At 46.9% G+C, this 15,292-nt stretch overlaps 1 protein-coding gene across 1 annotated transcript in view; it reads right to left on the bottom strand.

Annotated features, from left to right (window-relative positions):
- LOC138261215 (cytochrome P450 3A21-like) overlaps positions 1-15,292 on the bottom strand; it is a 425,990-nt gene that overhangs the window by 370,315 nt on the left and 40,383 nt on the right. Inside the window, exon 2 of the mRNA XM_069209968.1 lies at positions 2,410-2,503. Coding sequence (XP_069066069.1) covers positions 2,410-2,503 — 94 coding nt within the window. The remainder of the gene's footprint in view (positions 1-2,409; positions 2,504-15,292) is intronic.

Genomic DNA, 15,292 nt, shown 5'->3' with positions numbered 1-15,292 from the left:
CAGGTTACTGAATATCTAGATTTATTTGTTTGGATTGTGAATCCACTGTTGGATTCATGAACTAACCCTTGCACCTATGTACTGGAAGTGTGCCCCACTTTCTATGTTGTGCTGTAACAACTGTCTCTTGGGGCTCTGCAGAATTATTTACAAATCCTGAGTGAACCTTTGTTTATGTTTGGTGTCCCACCTTATGGAGCTTTCACCGCATTGTACAGGACATTAGAACAGGATGAGTGTCACAGTAGCTTCCTTAATCTTTGCACAATAAAGTTATTGCCCCTTTGATATGTTGAGACGAAGGAGGTTGGCGGGTTCTATTCCATTCCTAGAGCAACTTTCGGTCCTACAAGTTCTTTGTAATGTGAGTCTAATAGACTGCTCGAAGGAGGTGAAAGGAAACTGGAAATCTTCCAAATATGTCAGATGGATTATTAGTGGAGACCAGAAGCTAGAATGCAGCGAGGACTCAGAGAACAAGAAGAGCAACCTGAAGTGACACAGAGAGAACTGTCAAGAAGGAAAACAAAACAGGTGAGATATGAAGGACAGTGAATGAATTAGAACTAAATAGGACAAAATGTTCAATGTCAGGTGTAGCCAGGCGCTGATAGACATAGGGGGTTATTCTAACTTTGGAGGAGGTGTTAATCCGTCCCAAAAGTGACGGAAAAGTGACGGATTTACCACCAGCCGTATTACGAGTCCATTATATCCTATGGAACTCGTAATACGGCTGGTGGTATATCCGTCACTTTACCGTCACTTTTGGGACGGATTAACACTCCTCCAAAGTTAGAATAACCCCCATAATTTCTTTGACTAAGTACTTGTCTACCTTGTAGACATGAAAAACGCACCGTGACCTGGATGCCAAACCACACAAGTTCATTTGCTTCAGCACCACAGCCCCCACAAGCTGGTCTGGCACACACACAGTCATGCATAACTATGGGCCCAAATTTATGGACTTTTAATGCAGGACAGCACAGCAAGTCACCTTGCTGCATTGGCCTGCTTCAAAGGGGAAGGGGTAGAAATGTGCCTTATCTATCCAATACAGCACATTCCTGTCTTTTTCCACTACTCTGGCACTGTCTTGGCTGCCTAGCACCAACAGAGGCATTCTTGTGCCATGGTGCAAGGGTGTGTGCATTATAGGCAGGATTGTTTTTGTGGAGGAAGGGGCACCTTCCTACCCCAAAAAGATCCCGTGAGGCTTATTCTATCTATATGTGCTGCAGAATGCAGCATAAGCAAACAAACACAAATGATCGACAGAATGCAGAGCCAATCAAACATTGACTCCCAGTCACAGATCTGGGTTTAATCCATTGATTATTTTGCTCACCATGCCACGATAATTTGGACCTACCCATATGAAAATCAGTCTTGACCCTGCTCGAACTGCCAGGCCAGGTCTTCCCTGGCACGCTTAGGGCTTTTGTCGACCTAAGTGCTCCGGGTATGCCCAGATGTATGTACCAGGCAAACTATGCCACTGGATTCAAGCTAGCCTCGCTGATGAAGGGTGATACCCTGAAACCGGTCCCAGGATGCTTATTTCTGGTCCAGGGAGGACCTGGCCTGGCAGTTTGGGCTGGACTGTTCCCATGGGGAACAGGGTCAAGACTGATTTGCATATGGCTGGGTTGAAACTGGGGTGGCATGGTGAGCAAAATAATTGATGGATTAAACCCAGATCTGTAACTGGGGTGAATGTTTGATAGGTTCTGCATTCCATCCAACATTTGTGTTTGTTTGCTTTTGTCACCCTAAGTGCTCCCGGGTATGCCCAGATGTGGGTCCCAGGGTCACTATGCCACTGGATTCAAGCTAGCCTGGTTGATGAAGGGGTGATACTCTGACACCAGTCCCAGGATGCCTGTTACTGATCCAGGGAGGATCTGGCTTGGCAGTTCGGGCTGGACTGTTCCCATGGGGAACAGGATCAAGACTGATTTGCATATGGCTAGGTCCAAACTGGGGTGGCATGGTGAGCAAAAGAATTGATGGATTCAACCCAGATCTGTGACTGGGGTGAATGTTTGATTGGTTCTACATTCCATCCAATGCCCACGGGACACCTCCCTTGTACAGAGTAAGACATTGCAGAGATATGTGCTGCCTTGCCTTACTCCATATCTATGAGGCCATTCAAAGCCAGGCAAAGTGGCTTTGCATGGCCTCATAGATACGGGTTCAAGGTTTCCAACACCGTTGCATCATAAAAAGTGATGCAACGGCAGCACGAGGGACTCATAAATCTGCCCCTATGTTCCCAAAGCTGAGTTCACCTAATGAGTGCAGGCAACTTTCCTTAAATTTCGGACAACTGAACTGTTGATGCATGTATGATCATTGAAGCAAGGCAATGGCTCAGAAAAATCTTAAACTTTCTGCACTTACATTCCTGTACCAATGGAATGTTCCAATGAATGGAAGGGGCCTGGGTCCTGGGATCCCCAGTTTCCTAAATATTCCATGTGTCCAGGTTCCATAGCTGAGGAGGAAAAGAAACATTTTTCAGAATCAAAAAGCAGCAATAAACATTTTAACACAAAAAGGCCCTCATTTAGAGAGGGGCAGAGTTGAAAATCATCTTAACAGTGGGGTAAGCAAATGTCCATAGCACTATCAATATCTTACAAGATAAAAGCCTGTGGTATTACACATCAAACACATGTTCATCCGATATCACAGCATGGAAGGATTGTTCCTGCCAGCACAAGGGGAGGGTGAAGTTGGTTACATTTTTCCTTGCTTAGTACATTAATTTCTAACCATAAATGCTGCTTTTACGCATGCTACCAAAGGGTGCGTGTCTAACTGAACACTGGGGCTTTGCTGTGCCTTTTATTCCAAGATTCCCATTTTTGCCATCTGTTTGTGAGTATAAATGATCTGACATAACTTCCACTTAAGACTGCGTAGTTAGTTGTGGGAAAAACATCCACAATAGTGTGCACTTATGTACAAAAGACTCGCAGGGTACCAGTGCCAATCTATATCCATCCAGTTCCTGTACAGCATGGTGAATGTTGCTAGAACACAACACAAAGCACACATCCAGTTTCTGTACAGCATGGTGAATATGGCTAGCAAAAAAAAAACACATGTCCAGTTTCTGTACAGCATGGTGAATGTTGCTAGGACACAACACAAAGCACACATCCAGTTTCTGTACAGCATGGTGAATATGGCTAGCAAACAAATCACATGTCCAGTTTCTGTACAGCATGGTGAATGTTGCTTGAGCACAGAACACAAAGCACACGTCCAGTTTCATAGTTCCTTGGATACATTTCAAGTCACTTACTTGAAGTAGAGCTAAGGAAAACAGAAAATTATGCTAGCTATGGCATGGTAACTTATTACCTACAAACAATGGGTGCTATGATTGACCTCCGAATGTGGAAAAACACAGGGAAACATGCCATTCATATTTACTGTTAAATTTTCAGTTCTAGCACGATTTGTGGTTGAAGTGACATAACTACCAACTTGTAGTATTACCACAAAGTGTAGGAGAAACCTCATATAAGCAGAGTCAATAAAAACGTTTTTTTGTGAAAATGCATAAACAGGTTGCACTTCAAAAAGATATACAGACAAAAATGTAACTTGGATCATGTTTTTGGTGTGTTATATAGGTGTGGTTTAGCCTAAATGGGTTCAGTTTCAACAAGCACTGTCAAAGCCAATGGGTGTGGCATTAATGTGCTAATGCATACTAATGACTTGTGTTGTCCTTGAGGCAACAAGGCAATGCAAATCCTTAACTGGTATTTACTAAGCCCATCTGCGTGTTTTAGTAAATTCAAAGTAACGCAAGACATAGCGCTGCCTTGCATTACCTTGCATTGGGAAGGCATTCCATGATGGGAGCATGGGTGTTCCTATGCATCCACCCATGGACTTTGACGCATTCCCACAATTACAAAAGACTTGTGAACCTGGAATGTGTCAAAATGCTATGCCTTCCTCAGTGAGGTGTAAAGGGGAGAAATATCTTTATTTCCTCCTTGTTATTTCCTCTTCCCATGTGTGCTGCTGCAGCACACATAGAAAGAGGAAAAATATGATAAGGGTTGTTTTTTGTGTGGGAAGGAGTCTCTTCCTGCACAAAACCAATTCTGAATGTAAAGCAGACACTCTTGCACCAACCATGGCGCAAGAGTGCCTGTGTTGGTGCTAGGCAGCACTCAGTGTGCCAGGGCTAGGAGTCAGCAGGAATGTGCCCTATCTTTGTAAATATGGTGCATTTCAGCTGCCCCCTTCACGCAATAAGCACAGAAAGTTGCCTTGCTGCATTGCATGAAAAATTAGTAAATATGCCCCTCAAAGTTTACAGGTGTGTATGTGTTACCAAATGAAGGATAGGTCTATTGGCCTCCCAATGCATGTTCAGATAGATTGTCCTTTGATACTGTATTCATGTCTTAGAGTCTCATGGGCATATCTACAAGAATAGTAGCGCAGGGCAGCAAACAAGTGACTTTGCTGGGCAGCCCTGCGCCACAGGGAAAGGGCAGAAATGCACCGCATTGATGAAATGTGTTGCATTTCTGTCCTATCTCCCTGTGTTGGCACTTTTTTGGCTGCCTAGTGCCAACGCAGGCACCCCGCACCATGGTGCAAGTCTGCCTGCATTGCAGGATTGTTTTTGTGCAGGAATGGGCACCTTCCTGCACAAAAACAATCCATGGAGATGTTTTCCTCGTTCTATGTGTGCTGTGGAATGCAGCAGACATGGAAAGAGGGAAAATGAGGAGAAATAAAGCAATTTTTCCTCGTTACACCTCCCTTTTGGAGGCATGCAGTTTTGACACATTCTCAGGTTTACAAGTCTTTGTAAATCTGGGAATGCGTCAAAACCCATCGCTGTTGCATGGAAAAACCTACTGTAATGCACATGGAATGCTCTCTTGACACAGAGTAAGGCAAAGCAGCGACATGCACTGCCTTGCCTAAATCCCTATCTATGATGCTTTGGAAAGCCACACAAAGTGGCTGCGTGTGGCCTCCTAGATATGGGTCTGCAACCTGCGCCGCCGGAGCCTCACAAAAAGTGATGCTGCAGCGGCTCATAGGGCTTGTACATATGCCCCTAAGTTCTCACATCAACATCATGACAAGTGACAGAGAGTGGAGGCACATCGCCCTCTCTCGTCTTCAACTGCCCATTTTCTGAGTATACCGTCAGCACGCTGTACACATCATATCTCTAACGCTGCATAGATTTACATGACTGTATGTTGGAGCAGCATCTGTTTACTCTACATGTATGTTTTGTGGAGGTATGTGCCACAGAGTGTGGCGTTTGTGTGTGTGTGTGTGTGTGTGTCTGGGCCAGTTTGCATGTGTTCTGAATATTTTTTTTGCCATTTTATGTAGCACAAACTCCGCCCGAAGGTATTGGAGCCGTTTACATGACCACCAGTTACATTACTCAAGGACAGGGCACAGGGAGACTCCAACCTGGTTCCTCAAGTCCAAAGTACGCAGCTCTGGCCGTAATATCACATCCTCACTTCAAAGAGAACAGACAAGTAGAAGCATATGATTGTACATGGATAATCTATTCGGTATTAGTAAGTGGAAGTCCAGGACTGAAAACCACCTAAAGTTCGCTGCCACCATATTCATGGCTGTGGGGTCGCATTCGTATTAAGGGCCTTCATGCCCCAGCATGCTTAGCGTTGTTGGTCACAAAAACACCGCTATCTGAAAGCCATTATTATGAAATGCAGTCGGTTGTAATCATGGAGAATCTGGAGCAAGATTCTACTCTGGACCCTCCAAGCCCCTGGCCTTCTCCATTTCACAAATAAATGACAACACTTCTAATGTAGCACCACAACAATATTTACTTTAATCCGCTTGAATTCCCTTCTCCCATCTAAATCACCTCATAAATCACAGTCAACAATTTTGTACTCACAGCACCATTTTTTACAGGGATCTGCTACTTTGTAGGTAGCTCACACTAAATAAATTCCTTACCAGAGCTCGCAAGTTTGCTAGTTCCGGGCATAAAATACTTATCCAACCCAGGTTTTTGTGGTCTCAGTACAGACACCTTCAGCTGTCTGTCACAGGCAGTATTTTACCAATACTACACAGAGTGGGCTTCGTGTCAGTCTATGCCATGATTAGATGGCTTCATTCTTAATCTATGTTCCCTTTTCTTTATTCCATGACTTTCCTCCTTGTTCTGCGTTTGTCTCTCTGCTGTAGAAGAGCGTGTCTAGTCTTGCTTTTGGTTGACTACGGTGTAGCCTTCTGCGATGAACGTTGTCTTAGTTCACTTTTAGTTACTGTTTATATTATGCCATATATTTCAGCACCTGCTTAACTGGGAGTGTTTTGGACGAAAATATTTCTGCCCCTGGGCCGAGGGGCCTGGTCACAAAGGTCATGATTGAGCTTACCAGATGGCTCCACGTCATCAATAAGGCGGTGGGCCAAAGTATACTGCATGTATTGTCTGTAATAGCAGTACAACGAGATGCACAAAAGTTGTTCAAAGGGAGGTAATGTTAAGGAGAATTTTGCTTGTACATCTCCGGAAGCTGTTGCAGGTGTGAACAAGAGCAAGTCTGTGACACAACTGCCATTGGCCAGCAGACCCGTTCCTCATTTAATCAACGACTGGAGAAGGATAAATGCACGATGCAAACGAAGGGCGGTGCTGTGAGTGTATAGGACGGAACACGAAGTTCCTGCTTCTTAAAGCCACAAAGAAATAGATAAAACTAAGCTGAACGTGAACCGAGTTCTTGCCTTAGAAAATAGGACATACGAAATATTAGCCGTGCTTTCTTGTTGGTTAATAATTCCGGCAGATTTTTTGACAGTCCCACGCAGCTTTGGTTACTGTAGTTGACCATACCTTACTTTCACTGACCAGACCAGCACAGCCATGGGCATCACTTAGTGGTCGCCAGGGGTCGCAGCTGCGACTCCCGGCTTTCCTCTTGCGACCCCTGACACTGTCTTTATGATCCCTGGCCCTGGATATGGCAAAATGAGCCCCAGGCACAGAAGGACAGCCCGACTTCACTTGTTTTTTGTCAATTCTTTATTGCACTCATAGTTAATAATAGTTATGAATCACAATTAGTGTAATAAAGAATGAATTATATTTTGCTGGAATATGACCCTTCCTAGCAGCTGAAGTTAGTAAACATTGATTTTAAATGTATGGTATGTGTGTGCTTGTGTGTGAGAGTGTGTTGAAGTGGGAACGAGTGTGTTTGTATGCGTAAGCATGCGTGTGTGAGTGAATGTAAAGGTTAAATGGCGTGTAATGTCACCTCAGCTACCCCTGGTATTTTGGTGAATTGACGTTCATGAGCACAGCAGCATTAACATGGCACGTGACAATACATTAGGGACCCACCTCTCACACAATAATCACAATGTTAGCCTATAACATCCGGAAATTTGAAGATATATTAATGAATGAATGAAATGGCTACCCGGTGCTGAGATGTAGAAAAGCAAAGGCAGCCGTAAATTAAACCGAGAATATCAGTGCTATGATCCCGTTTTTCAGATTTTTATGAAATTAGCTGTCTAAGATCACTGCGGATCTTTTAAAAGAGGACCCAGTGTTGGGAAGCCAGATAGGAGAAAGAGGACCCGATCACAAAACATTTCTGACTGGCGCAGTGTGGCGCCTTAGTAAAGGAACCTCTGAGGTAAGTACCAAATGCAGGTGTATTCAGCACGTAGATGGAGCACCTCTTGACTCAACGCGTGCCACATACTGCCACCTCCAGAACACTGAGCGCGTCACAGGTGGAACCCTACAAACATTCCATTCCATTAAAACATCCCAACATTATCGGCTCTTTTTTTATGTAATGCAACATATAAACATAAGATAAATAAATGATAATGTATATAACAATCAATATCAATCAACAATTTCTATTTAAATGTTTATTCAGCAGGTATAATTCAACACCCAAATACTAATGTGTAACTAGAGTAAAACAAAAGAAACCTTAAACGGAAACCCCTTACAAATGATCGAATCAATATACATATAAACTAATTGTAATTATATAATGATAAGATCCTTTACCAATTGCTGGTCCATATCCTCATCCACCTCCCTGACACTGTTGACTTTTGGATTTTTGCTAGCCCCACTCTAACACACCTTCGCAAAATGACCAGTTTGACCGCACTTGCGACATACTGCTGTCCTTGCTAGACACCCTTTGGACATCCCGTGAGGTACACTACCACATCTAAACTATCTATTGGTACGTTCAAAAAATGGTCTATGCTTTTGTTATCCTTACGTCCAGGAGAAGAATTGGATATCGCATTAACATTATCATTCCCTTTAGGCTGTACTGCCAACTCTTTGAGTGACACTTGTGCTAATTCAATACTTTTTGCTACTCTCATAATATCTTCGAGAAAGGGATCCCCCATTGTCAGCAATTTCTGCTGAATATATCTGTCCAGACAATGTCCCAAAAACTGGTCTCTGATCGTTGGTCATGAAAAGACCCAAACTGACACTCTGAGTACAATTTCCTGAGCACACTTATGTAATCATCAACATTCTCATTATATATTTGTGCTCTTTAAAAAAATTAGTAAAACCACTAAACTAGGTTGTTTGTCAAATCTTATGGTCAACTTCTTTATGGACTTCTGGAACTAATCTTGGGCCACATGTACCAACATTTGGTTTTGCAACTCGCAATTTGCGAGTCGCAAAACCTTATGTTGTATAGTGTCAATGACACTATAAGCGATCTGAAAAAATGTTTTCACTGACATTCACAAAGGGGAAGGGGTTCCATGGGGACCCCTTCCTGTTTGCGAATGGGTTAGCACCTGTGTGACACTGGTGCTAACTGCGATTGTTTTGCGACCGCATTCGCTGTCACAAAACAATCATACATGGGACTGAGAGTTGCAATTAGGAAGGGAACACCCCTTCCTAATTGCTAGTCGCAGTCCCTTTTTGCGATTCGGTAAATAATTTACAGAATCGCAAAAATGTGTTGGTACAAGGGAAAGTGCATTTTGCACGTCGCAAACAGCCAGATTCGCTGTTTGTGACATGCAAAAGGCTATGTACATGTGGCCCCAAATGTGTTTCTTGTATAAAGCAGATCTACTCCTCAGTGTGCTCTAAATCGGACAAGAGGGACCTCCTCTTAAACGTGTTGTTCAGCCCCTTGGTGTTTATGGACACCATTTATAGGTGTTCAGTCGGGTGGGGCATGGTATAGGTAGGTGGTAAAGTGCTGAAGACCCCTGGGGTCAGGAGGGGGCCAGAAGGCAATGTTGCCAGCATCTATGTCTAAAGTCATGCACGTAATCCCAGGTTCTGGAAGAGTACCCCAGGGGGTCCAGATTAGTCATCCAGAATAAGGGACGTAGTTCAGACGACTCTCTAGGTCCATCGTATCACCTCCATGTAGTGAGGTCCTCTCCCTACACTCTTCCCTCAGCTTTCAGAATTTAATAGGTCTCAACCAGGCCATAAATTGTCAGAGTCAGTAACGTGACAAAATTTGAGGGGGCCCGGTGCAAAGTACATGGGGGCCCCTCCGGACTTACTAAGGAGCTCTCAGTTCTTGGTACTGGTCTGAGGAGGCACACTCAAGCTCAGCCCCCCGCACCATAGGGGCTGCGGGAGCTGTGTTATGCCACCCATCAGAGTCTTGTGAAAGAGTCAAGGACTGCTTTTCGTTCCTGCGCCATGGTCTCTGGATCAGAGCGAAGTTCCCAGTTACTGATGACCTCCGCCTTCCCCTGCGGCGCTTCGTGGATCCTGGTCCCGTATCCTGGGCGCTTCGTGGAACCTGGTCCCATATCCTGGGGACGAGGTAATTCCCAGGAGGTCCTTTCCGGCTGTCAGAGAGCGCATCTGGTGGAGACTTCCATCCCATCGGAAGATTAGGCAGACAAAATGCCCCCATGAGTACGATAGGTCATGCTCCTGGGGGTAGGAGGTGACGGGCGGAAGTCCTTGCACTTCTGTAGTGTGAGGGCAGATAAGTCTTGGTACAGTGTCTCCATGTCGCCCCAGAATTAGAGCGGATGCATCTCCCTTGCCTTTCAAAGCATTTGTCTTTCATGGGGAAATCCTGCACACAAATCAATATTGCTGCGGTGGGGGCCTTTCCAGAGCACAGGAGACCGATCCGATGTGTTCAGTCTAGTTGGATGATTGAGCCAGTTAAGGCCTCCAGGATGTAAGCAAACAAGGCCTGAACCTAAGCCTCCACATTGTTATCCTCCAACCCGTTTGGTACTCCACGGATATGGATGTTGTTCCTCCTGCAGCGATTCTCCAGGTACTCTACGTGGCCTTGGAGGTCTATTTGTTGATCCTTGAGATGAACGATTTCCTGCTGTAGTTGTTCAACTTCTTCCCTTCTACTTGTCTCTTGATCTTCCAGGTGGGGGACTCTGTCCCCTAGTTGGGGCCCAAAGAGAGTCGTGTCAGCATGTCTTTAAGGGTTATGTCCTTTTTTGCCCTTCTGTTCACCATTCTACTGTCCCTGGATGTCCCTGGATGTGGGAGGCCTCTGTCGAGAGCAGGGCCTGTTCGCAGCAGACCAGGACTCCAGATGCACCCAGCAATGCCATAGCAGGCTGAGTGTCCTGGTGCAAACCTAAAATACAAACTGGACATGGCACACTCCATGTGTGCCCTCTCCACCCTACACTGTATATGTTATGGGTAAAGCACCCCTCTAGCAGGCCTTCGAGCCCTAAGGCAGGGTGCACCATACTGTATATGAGAGCATAATTGCAATGGCAATATGCCCCACTGTGTCCTTGCCAAACCTGGGACATAGTGAGTGAACAGAGCAGCCATTTTAATATATGTGCTGGACACTGGTCAATACAAGTTTCCCAGCTACATAATGGCTACTCCGAACCCTGGGTTGTTTGATATCAAATGACTCAGAATGATAAATCCAAACTGATGCCAGTACTGGATTTATTATAAAATGTACCCAGGGGTCACCTTAGAGGTGCCCCTGCAAAGACTAACTATCCTGGCATGGTTGCTGACTGGTTCCAACAAGCCTGTCACATGCAGACAGCCAATATACAAACAAGGGGGGGCTGTCTCACTGGTTTGTAAAACAATGCCCTTCCTGGTTGGGGGAACTAACACCCACTCCCTCAGGAATATGCACTGCCCTGGCACTGAGCTTCAAAGGGCTCCTACCCTTGGAATTTGATCCCCAGGCCTTCTGTTACAGCAGATGGCCTCCCCCTTTTCAAATCCCCACTTTTGGATGGGAGCAAAGGCGGGAAACCACACAAGGGGTAGGAGGAGTGGTCTCACTGAGCATGAACCACCCCTAGGGGCTTGCAGGTGAAGTGAACCCTCTATTTCATTTTCCTCTATGTTGGAATGGAGGAAAATAGCCAATCAGGTTTAGGGAAGTGACCCTTCCCACAGGAAGTGGTCACTGTCTTCGGTGTGCCACCCAAGGGTAAGTGTCCCATCAAACACTACCAGGTTCCCCCTAAAATGCCCACTGAATTCAGTATTTAGTGGGCTCCCCTAGACCAAGAAATCGTATTTGAAAGGACAAAGAAGACCAGCACCAAAGAAGATGTAAAGCAAGAGAACTGTGGACCTGCTGCACAAGAAAAGGTGCCAAACCCTGACTGCTGCACCCAGGACCAGAAGATCACTGCTGCGGAGGCGCTGGACACTGGACCGACCCCAAGGCTTCAAGAATCACCCGAGTTCTCCCTTCTGAGTGGAGGCACCACTCAAAAACCAAGCAAGAACCAACAAGCCAGTGAGGGTCACTTCACTGACTAGCTGATAAGTCCACAACCGAAAGTTGCAACCAGACTCGACAACATACCAACAACAGCCTGGATGTGACCTACAAGTGTGCCAAGTTTGGTGGCACTGCACCCTCCAGTGGTTGAGTTACGCTAATACTCTTTGTACTGGTAAGCTGACATCGGACAACCAGTAAACACGCTTCTCCAGAGCCGAAAAGGGATCAGGAAGAAGCCCCAGTTGAGGGACTTCAGAAACACCCCAGAACTCTGACCAGAGTTCCCCCATTCCTGCAAGCAGTCCTCAAAAAGACTCACCTCCAGCTCCAAGGGACTCCGTTGCGCACAGCTCCTGGATCTCCAACTCACCCTGCACCCTGCAATAAGGAACCAGCTATGCTCCATGGGCCCCAAACCCCTTGCGACCTCAACCTCCCAAGGGGACCCCAAGGCACCATCTTTAAATCTGCAAACCAGCTCCTTTTTAAAGTGGCCCCTCCAGGTGGCCCTGTGCCAAGAAACTTTCCAACGCTGCCCCTGCCGGAATCGGGAGCCGCCCGAGGCTCACTAACTGGCACAAGGTGCCCACCAACTGGTGCGACCTTCCTGAAAAAGAAGAGACTGGTAACTCAACTGTGCGATTTTGATTGCATTTTTAAATGTGACTGTGCATTGATTCCTATGGTGCGTAATTACACGTTATTGCGCACAGAAATACTAGCTTTCTTAAAACTTTGAAAAGTCATACCTCAAAAAGTGCTTAACTTATTCTAAAGATCTTGGTCTGAAAATGTACATAAAAGTCTGAAGTATTTTTATAAAATCTTGTCTCGAGTTATTCATTGAGTGTGTGTGGTGCATGTTTGGATTTGTGGGTGCAGCAAACACTTAGTACATCTCCTGGATTAGCCTAACTGCTAGACCAGATACCTTAAAAATTGGAGCATTAGGTGGTATGATTTTTACCTTTGGAAACCAACATGTGGGTGCGTGGACCCCTGCACAGTGTACCTAGATTTGCACACTACATAAGGGGCCAGCCTCCAACAATGCATGTCTACTGGCAGGCCACAGTCTGACTTTTACTAACTCTGCTCCTACTCAGGATAGCCCCCATCATCGCTCTGATCCTCCTCAAGACACTGCCCTTCTTGTCTCTAGTCCTCTTCAAAATACTGCCGTACAGGACTCTGTGCTCCTCATGATACTGCCCTACATGACTCTTGTCTTCCTCAAGCTCCCGCCTTACATAACTCCAGTACTCCACAAGATACTGCCCTACATGACTCTGGTCCTCCTTGTGATACTTCCCTACATGACTCCGGTCGTCCTCAAGCTACTCCTCTTCATGACTCTGGTCCTCCTCAAGATACCGCTCTTCATGACTCCAGTACTCCTCAAGATACCACCCTACATGACTCCTGTAATCCTCAAGGTCCCGCCTTACATGACTCTGGTCCTTCTCAAGATACCATCCTACATGTCACGAAAAACAGTTTGCACCGATACACAGCAGAATAATGCAAGGACAACAGGAATGGACAAAAGTGATTGTATTCAAATCAACATAAAAAAAAATATCCATTTGTCAATGAAACAGATATGTACACATGTGCACAAAGGGAAACTGCCCAGTCCTATGTTCAAAAGGCCCACATGGCCACAAGGCACAGTCTAAGGCCCAACTCAAATCCTGACTTCATCCGGATAGAACTCTTCAGGGGCATCAGTGTGCAATTGGGCAGGCACCTCTGGGGGAGAGGGCACCTCAGCATGATGCAGGAACAAGCCCACTGGTTCTGGATGGGGCGTGCAAGGCCACAGTCTCTCAGGTGGGTGACTTGCCCACTGGTTCTGGAAGGGGCAACATGCCCATTGCTCTGTCCTCGGGAGTGCAAGGCCACAGTCTCTCAGGAGGGTGACTTGCCCACTGGTTCTGGATGGGGCAACATGCCCATTGCTCTATCCTGGGGAGTGCAAGGCTACAGTCTCTCAGGTGGGTGACTTGCTCACTGGATCTGGAGGGTACCCCTTGTACAGCAGCACCTGGAAGGTGGCCTACATGGCATCCGCTGGCAGTGACAGCTGCAGTGTGTTGGCGGATGGAGGTGCCTCCTGGGCAACTTCTGCAGGTGGTGATGGCTACAGTGCGATGGTAGATGGAGATGCCTCCTGGGCAGCCTCTGCAGGTGGTGATGGCTGCAGTGTGGTGGTGGATGGAGGTGCCTCCTGGGAAGCCTCTGCAGTTGCTGATGGCTACACTTCCTCAGCTGGCGGTGGGGGCCCGTGACAGGTGGTGGTGGTGGAGGTGTCACCCTGACAGCCTCTGCTGGAGTAGAGGGCTTTGTTTCCTCCATTACATGGGGCGTGGATTCCTTACCCTTCCTGGCCGGGGTGGATGGCTTCTTCCCCTTCTTGGATGGAGGTGCAGGCTCCTTCCCCTTCCTGCATGGAGGTACAGGCTCCTTCCCCTTCTTCGATGGAGGTGCAGGCTCCTTCCCCTTCTTCGATGAAGGTGCAGGCTCCTTCCCCTTCTTCGATGGAGGTGCAGTTGGGCATGGAAAAGCGTTTTAGGGACGGTGGGGCAGGAGGAGGTAGGAGTGATGAGAGTGGAGGTAGAGGGAGTGGTTGTAGGAGGTGTATGTCTGCTGGATTTGAATGCAGGTGCATGGGCTGTATGCTGATGTGAGGTGGATGGCTGTTGGGTGTGTTAGTGTTTGTGTTTGTTTCCTTTGGGGGGACAGATTGGGTGGAAGAGGACAGAAGGGACGCGTGCATGGCTGTTGTGGAGGTGTCTGCTAGTGATATGTGTGTGCTGCTTGGCGTGGTGATGCTGGTGGTGGATGTTGATATAGTGCATGCTGCTGTGAGTATGGACATGACTGGGAGGGAGGTGGAGGAGGATGAGGAAGGGGAGACAGTGGAGGCAGTGGATGTTGTTGTGTCTGCAATTGTATGGTGTTTCCGTGAGTGCTTGTGTGATGAAGTGTGGTGCTTCTGTTTGCCTGTGCCACTCTTGGGTGTTGTCTTGTGTGCATGCTTGTCTATATGTGTGCCTAGGATGGGTTGGGGTTGAGGAGAATGGGACTGGGAAGTGGTATTTGGAGGGGGGACCGTAGAAATAGGGACAATGGCTGCCATCAGAGAGGAGGCCAGAGCCTGAATCGATCTCTGTTGGGCTGCCAATCCACCGTGAATGCCCTCCAGGAATGCACAACGTCGCTGCATCTGGGATGCCGGCCCCTGGATGGCATTCACAATGGTTGACTGCCCTACAGAGATGGATCTCAAGAGGTCAATAGCCTCCTCTCTCAGGGCAGCAGGGCTCACCTGGGCAGGGCCTGAGGTGCCTGGGACGAAGGAGATGCCTACCCTCCTGGGTGAGCGTGCACGGGCAACTCGCTGAGGGGCTGCTGGGAGGGTGGTGCTGGTATGGGGGTGGCATCTGTACCTGCAGCTGGGGTGGTCACAGAGGTGTCCGCCACCACCATGG

The sequence above is a fragment of the Pleurodeles waltl genome, chromosome 10 (assembly GCF_031143425.1).
Source record: "Pleurodeles waltl isolate 20211129_DDA chromosome 10, aPleWal1.hap1.20221129, whole genome shotgun sequence".
NCBI classification, from domain to species: Eukaryota; Metazoa; Chordata; class Amphibia; order Caudata; family Salamandridae; genus Pleurodeles; species Pleurodeles waltl.
The sequence above is the reverse complement of the archived record's forward strand: the minus strand, read 5'-3'. Positions and strand labels throughout refer to the sequence as shown.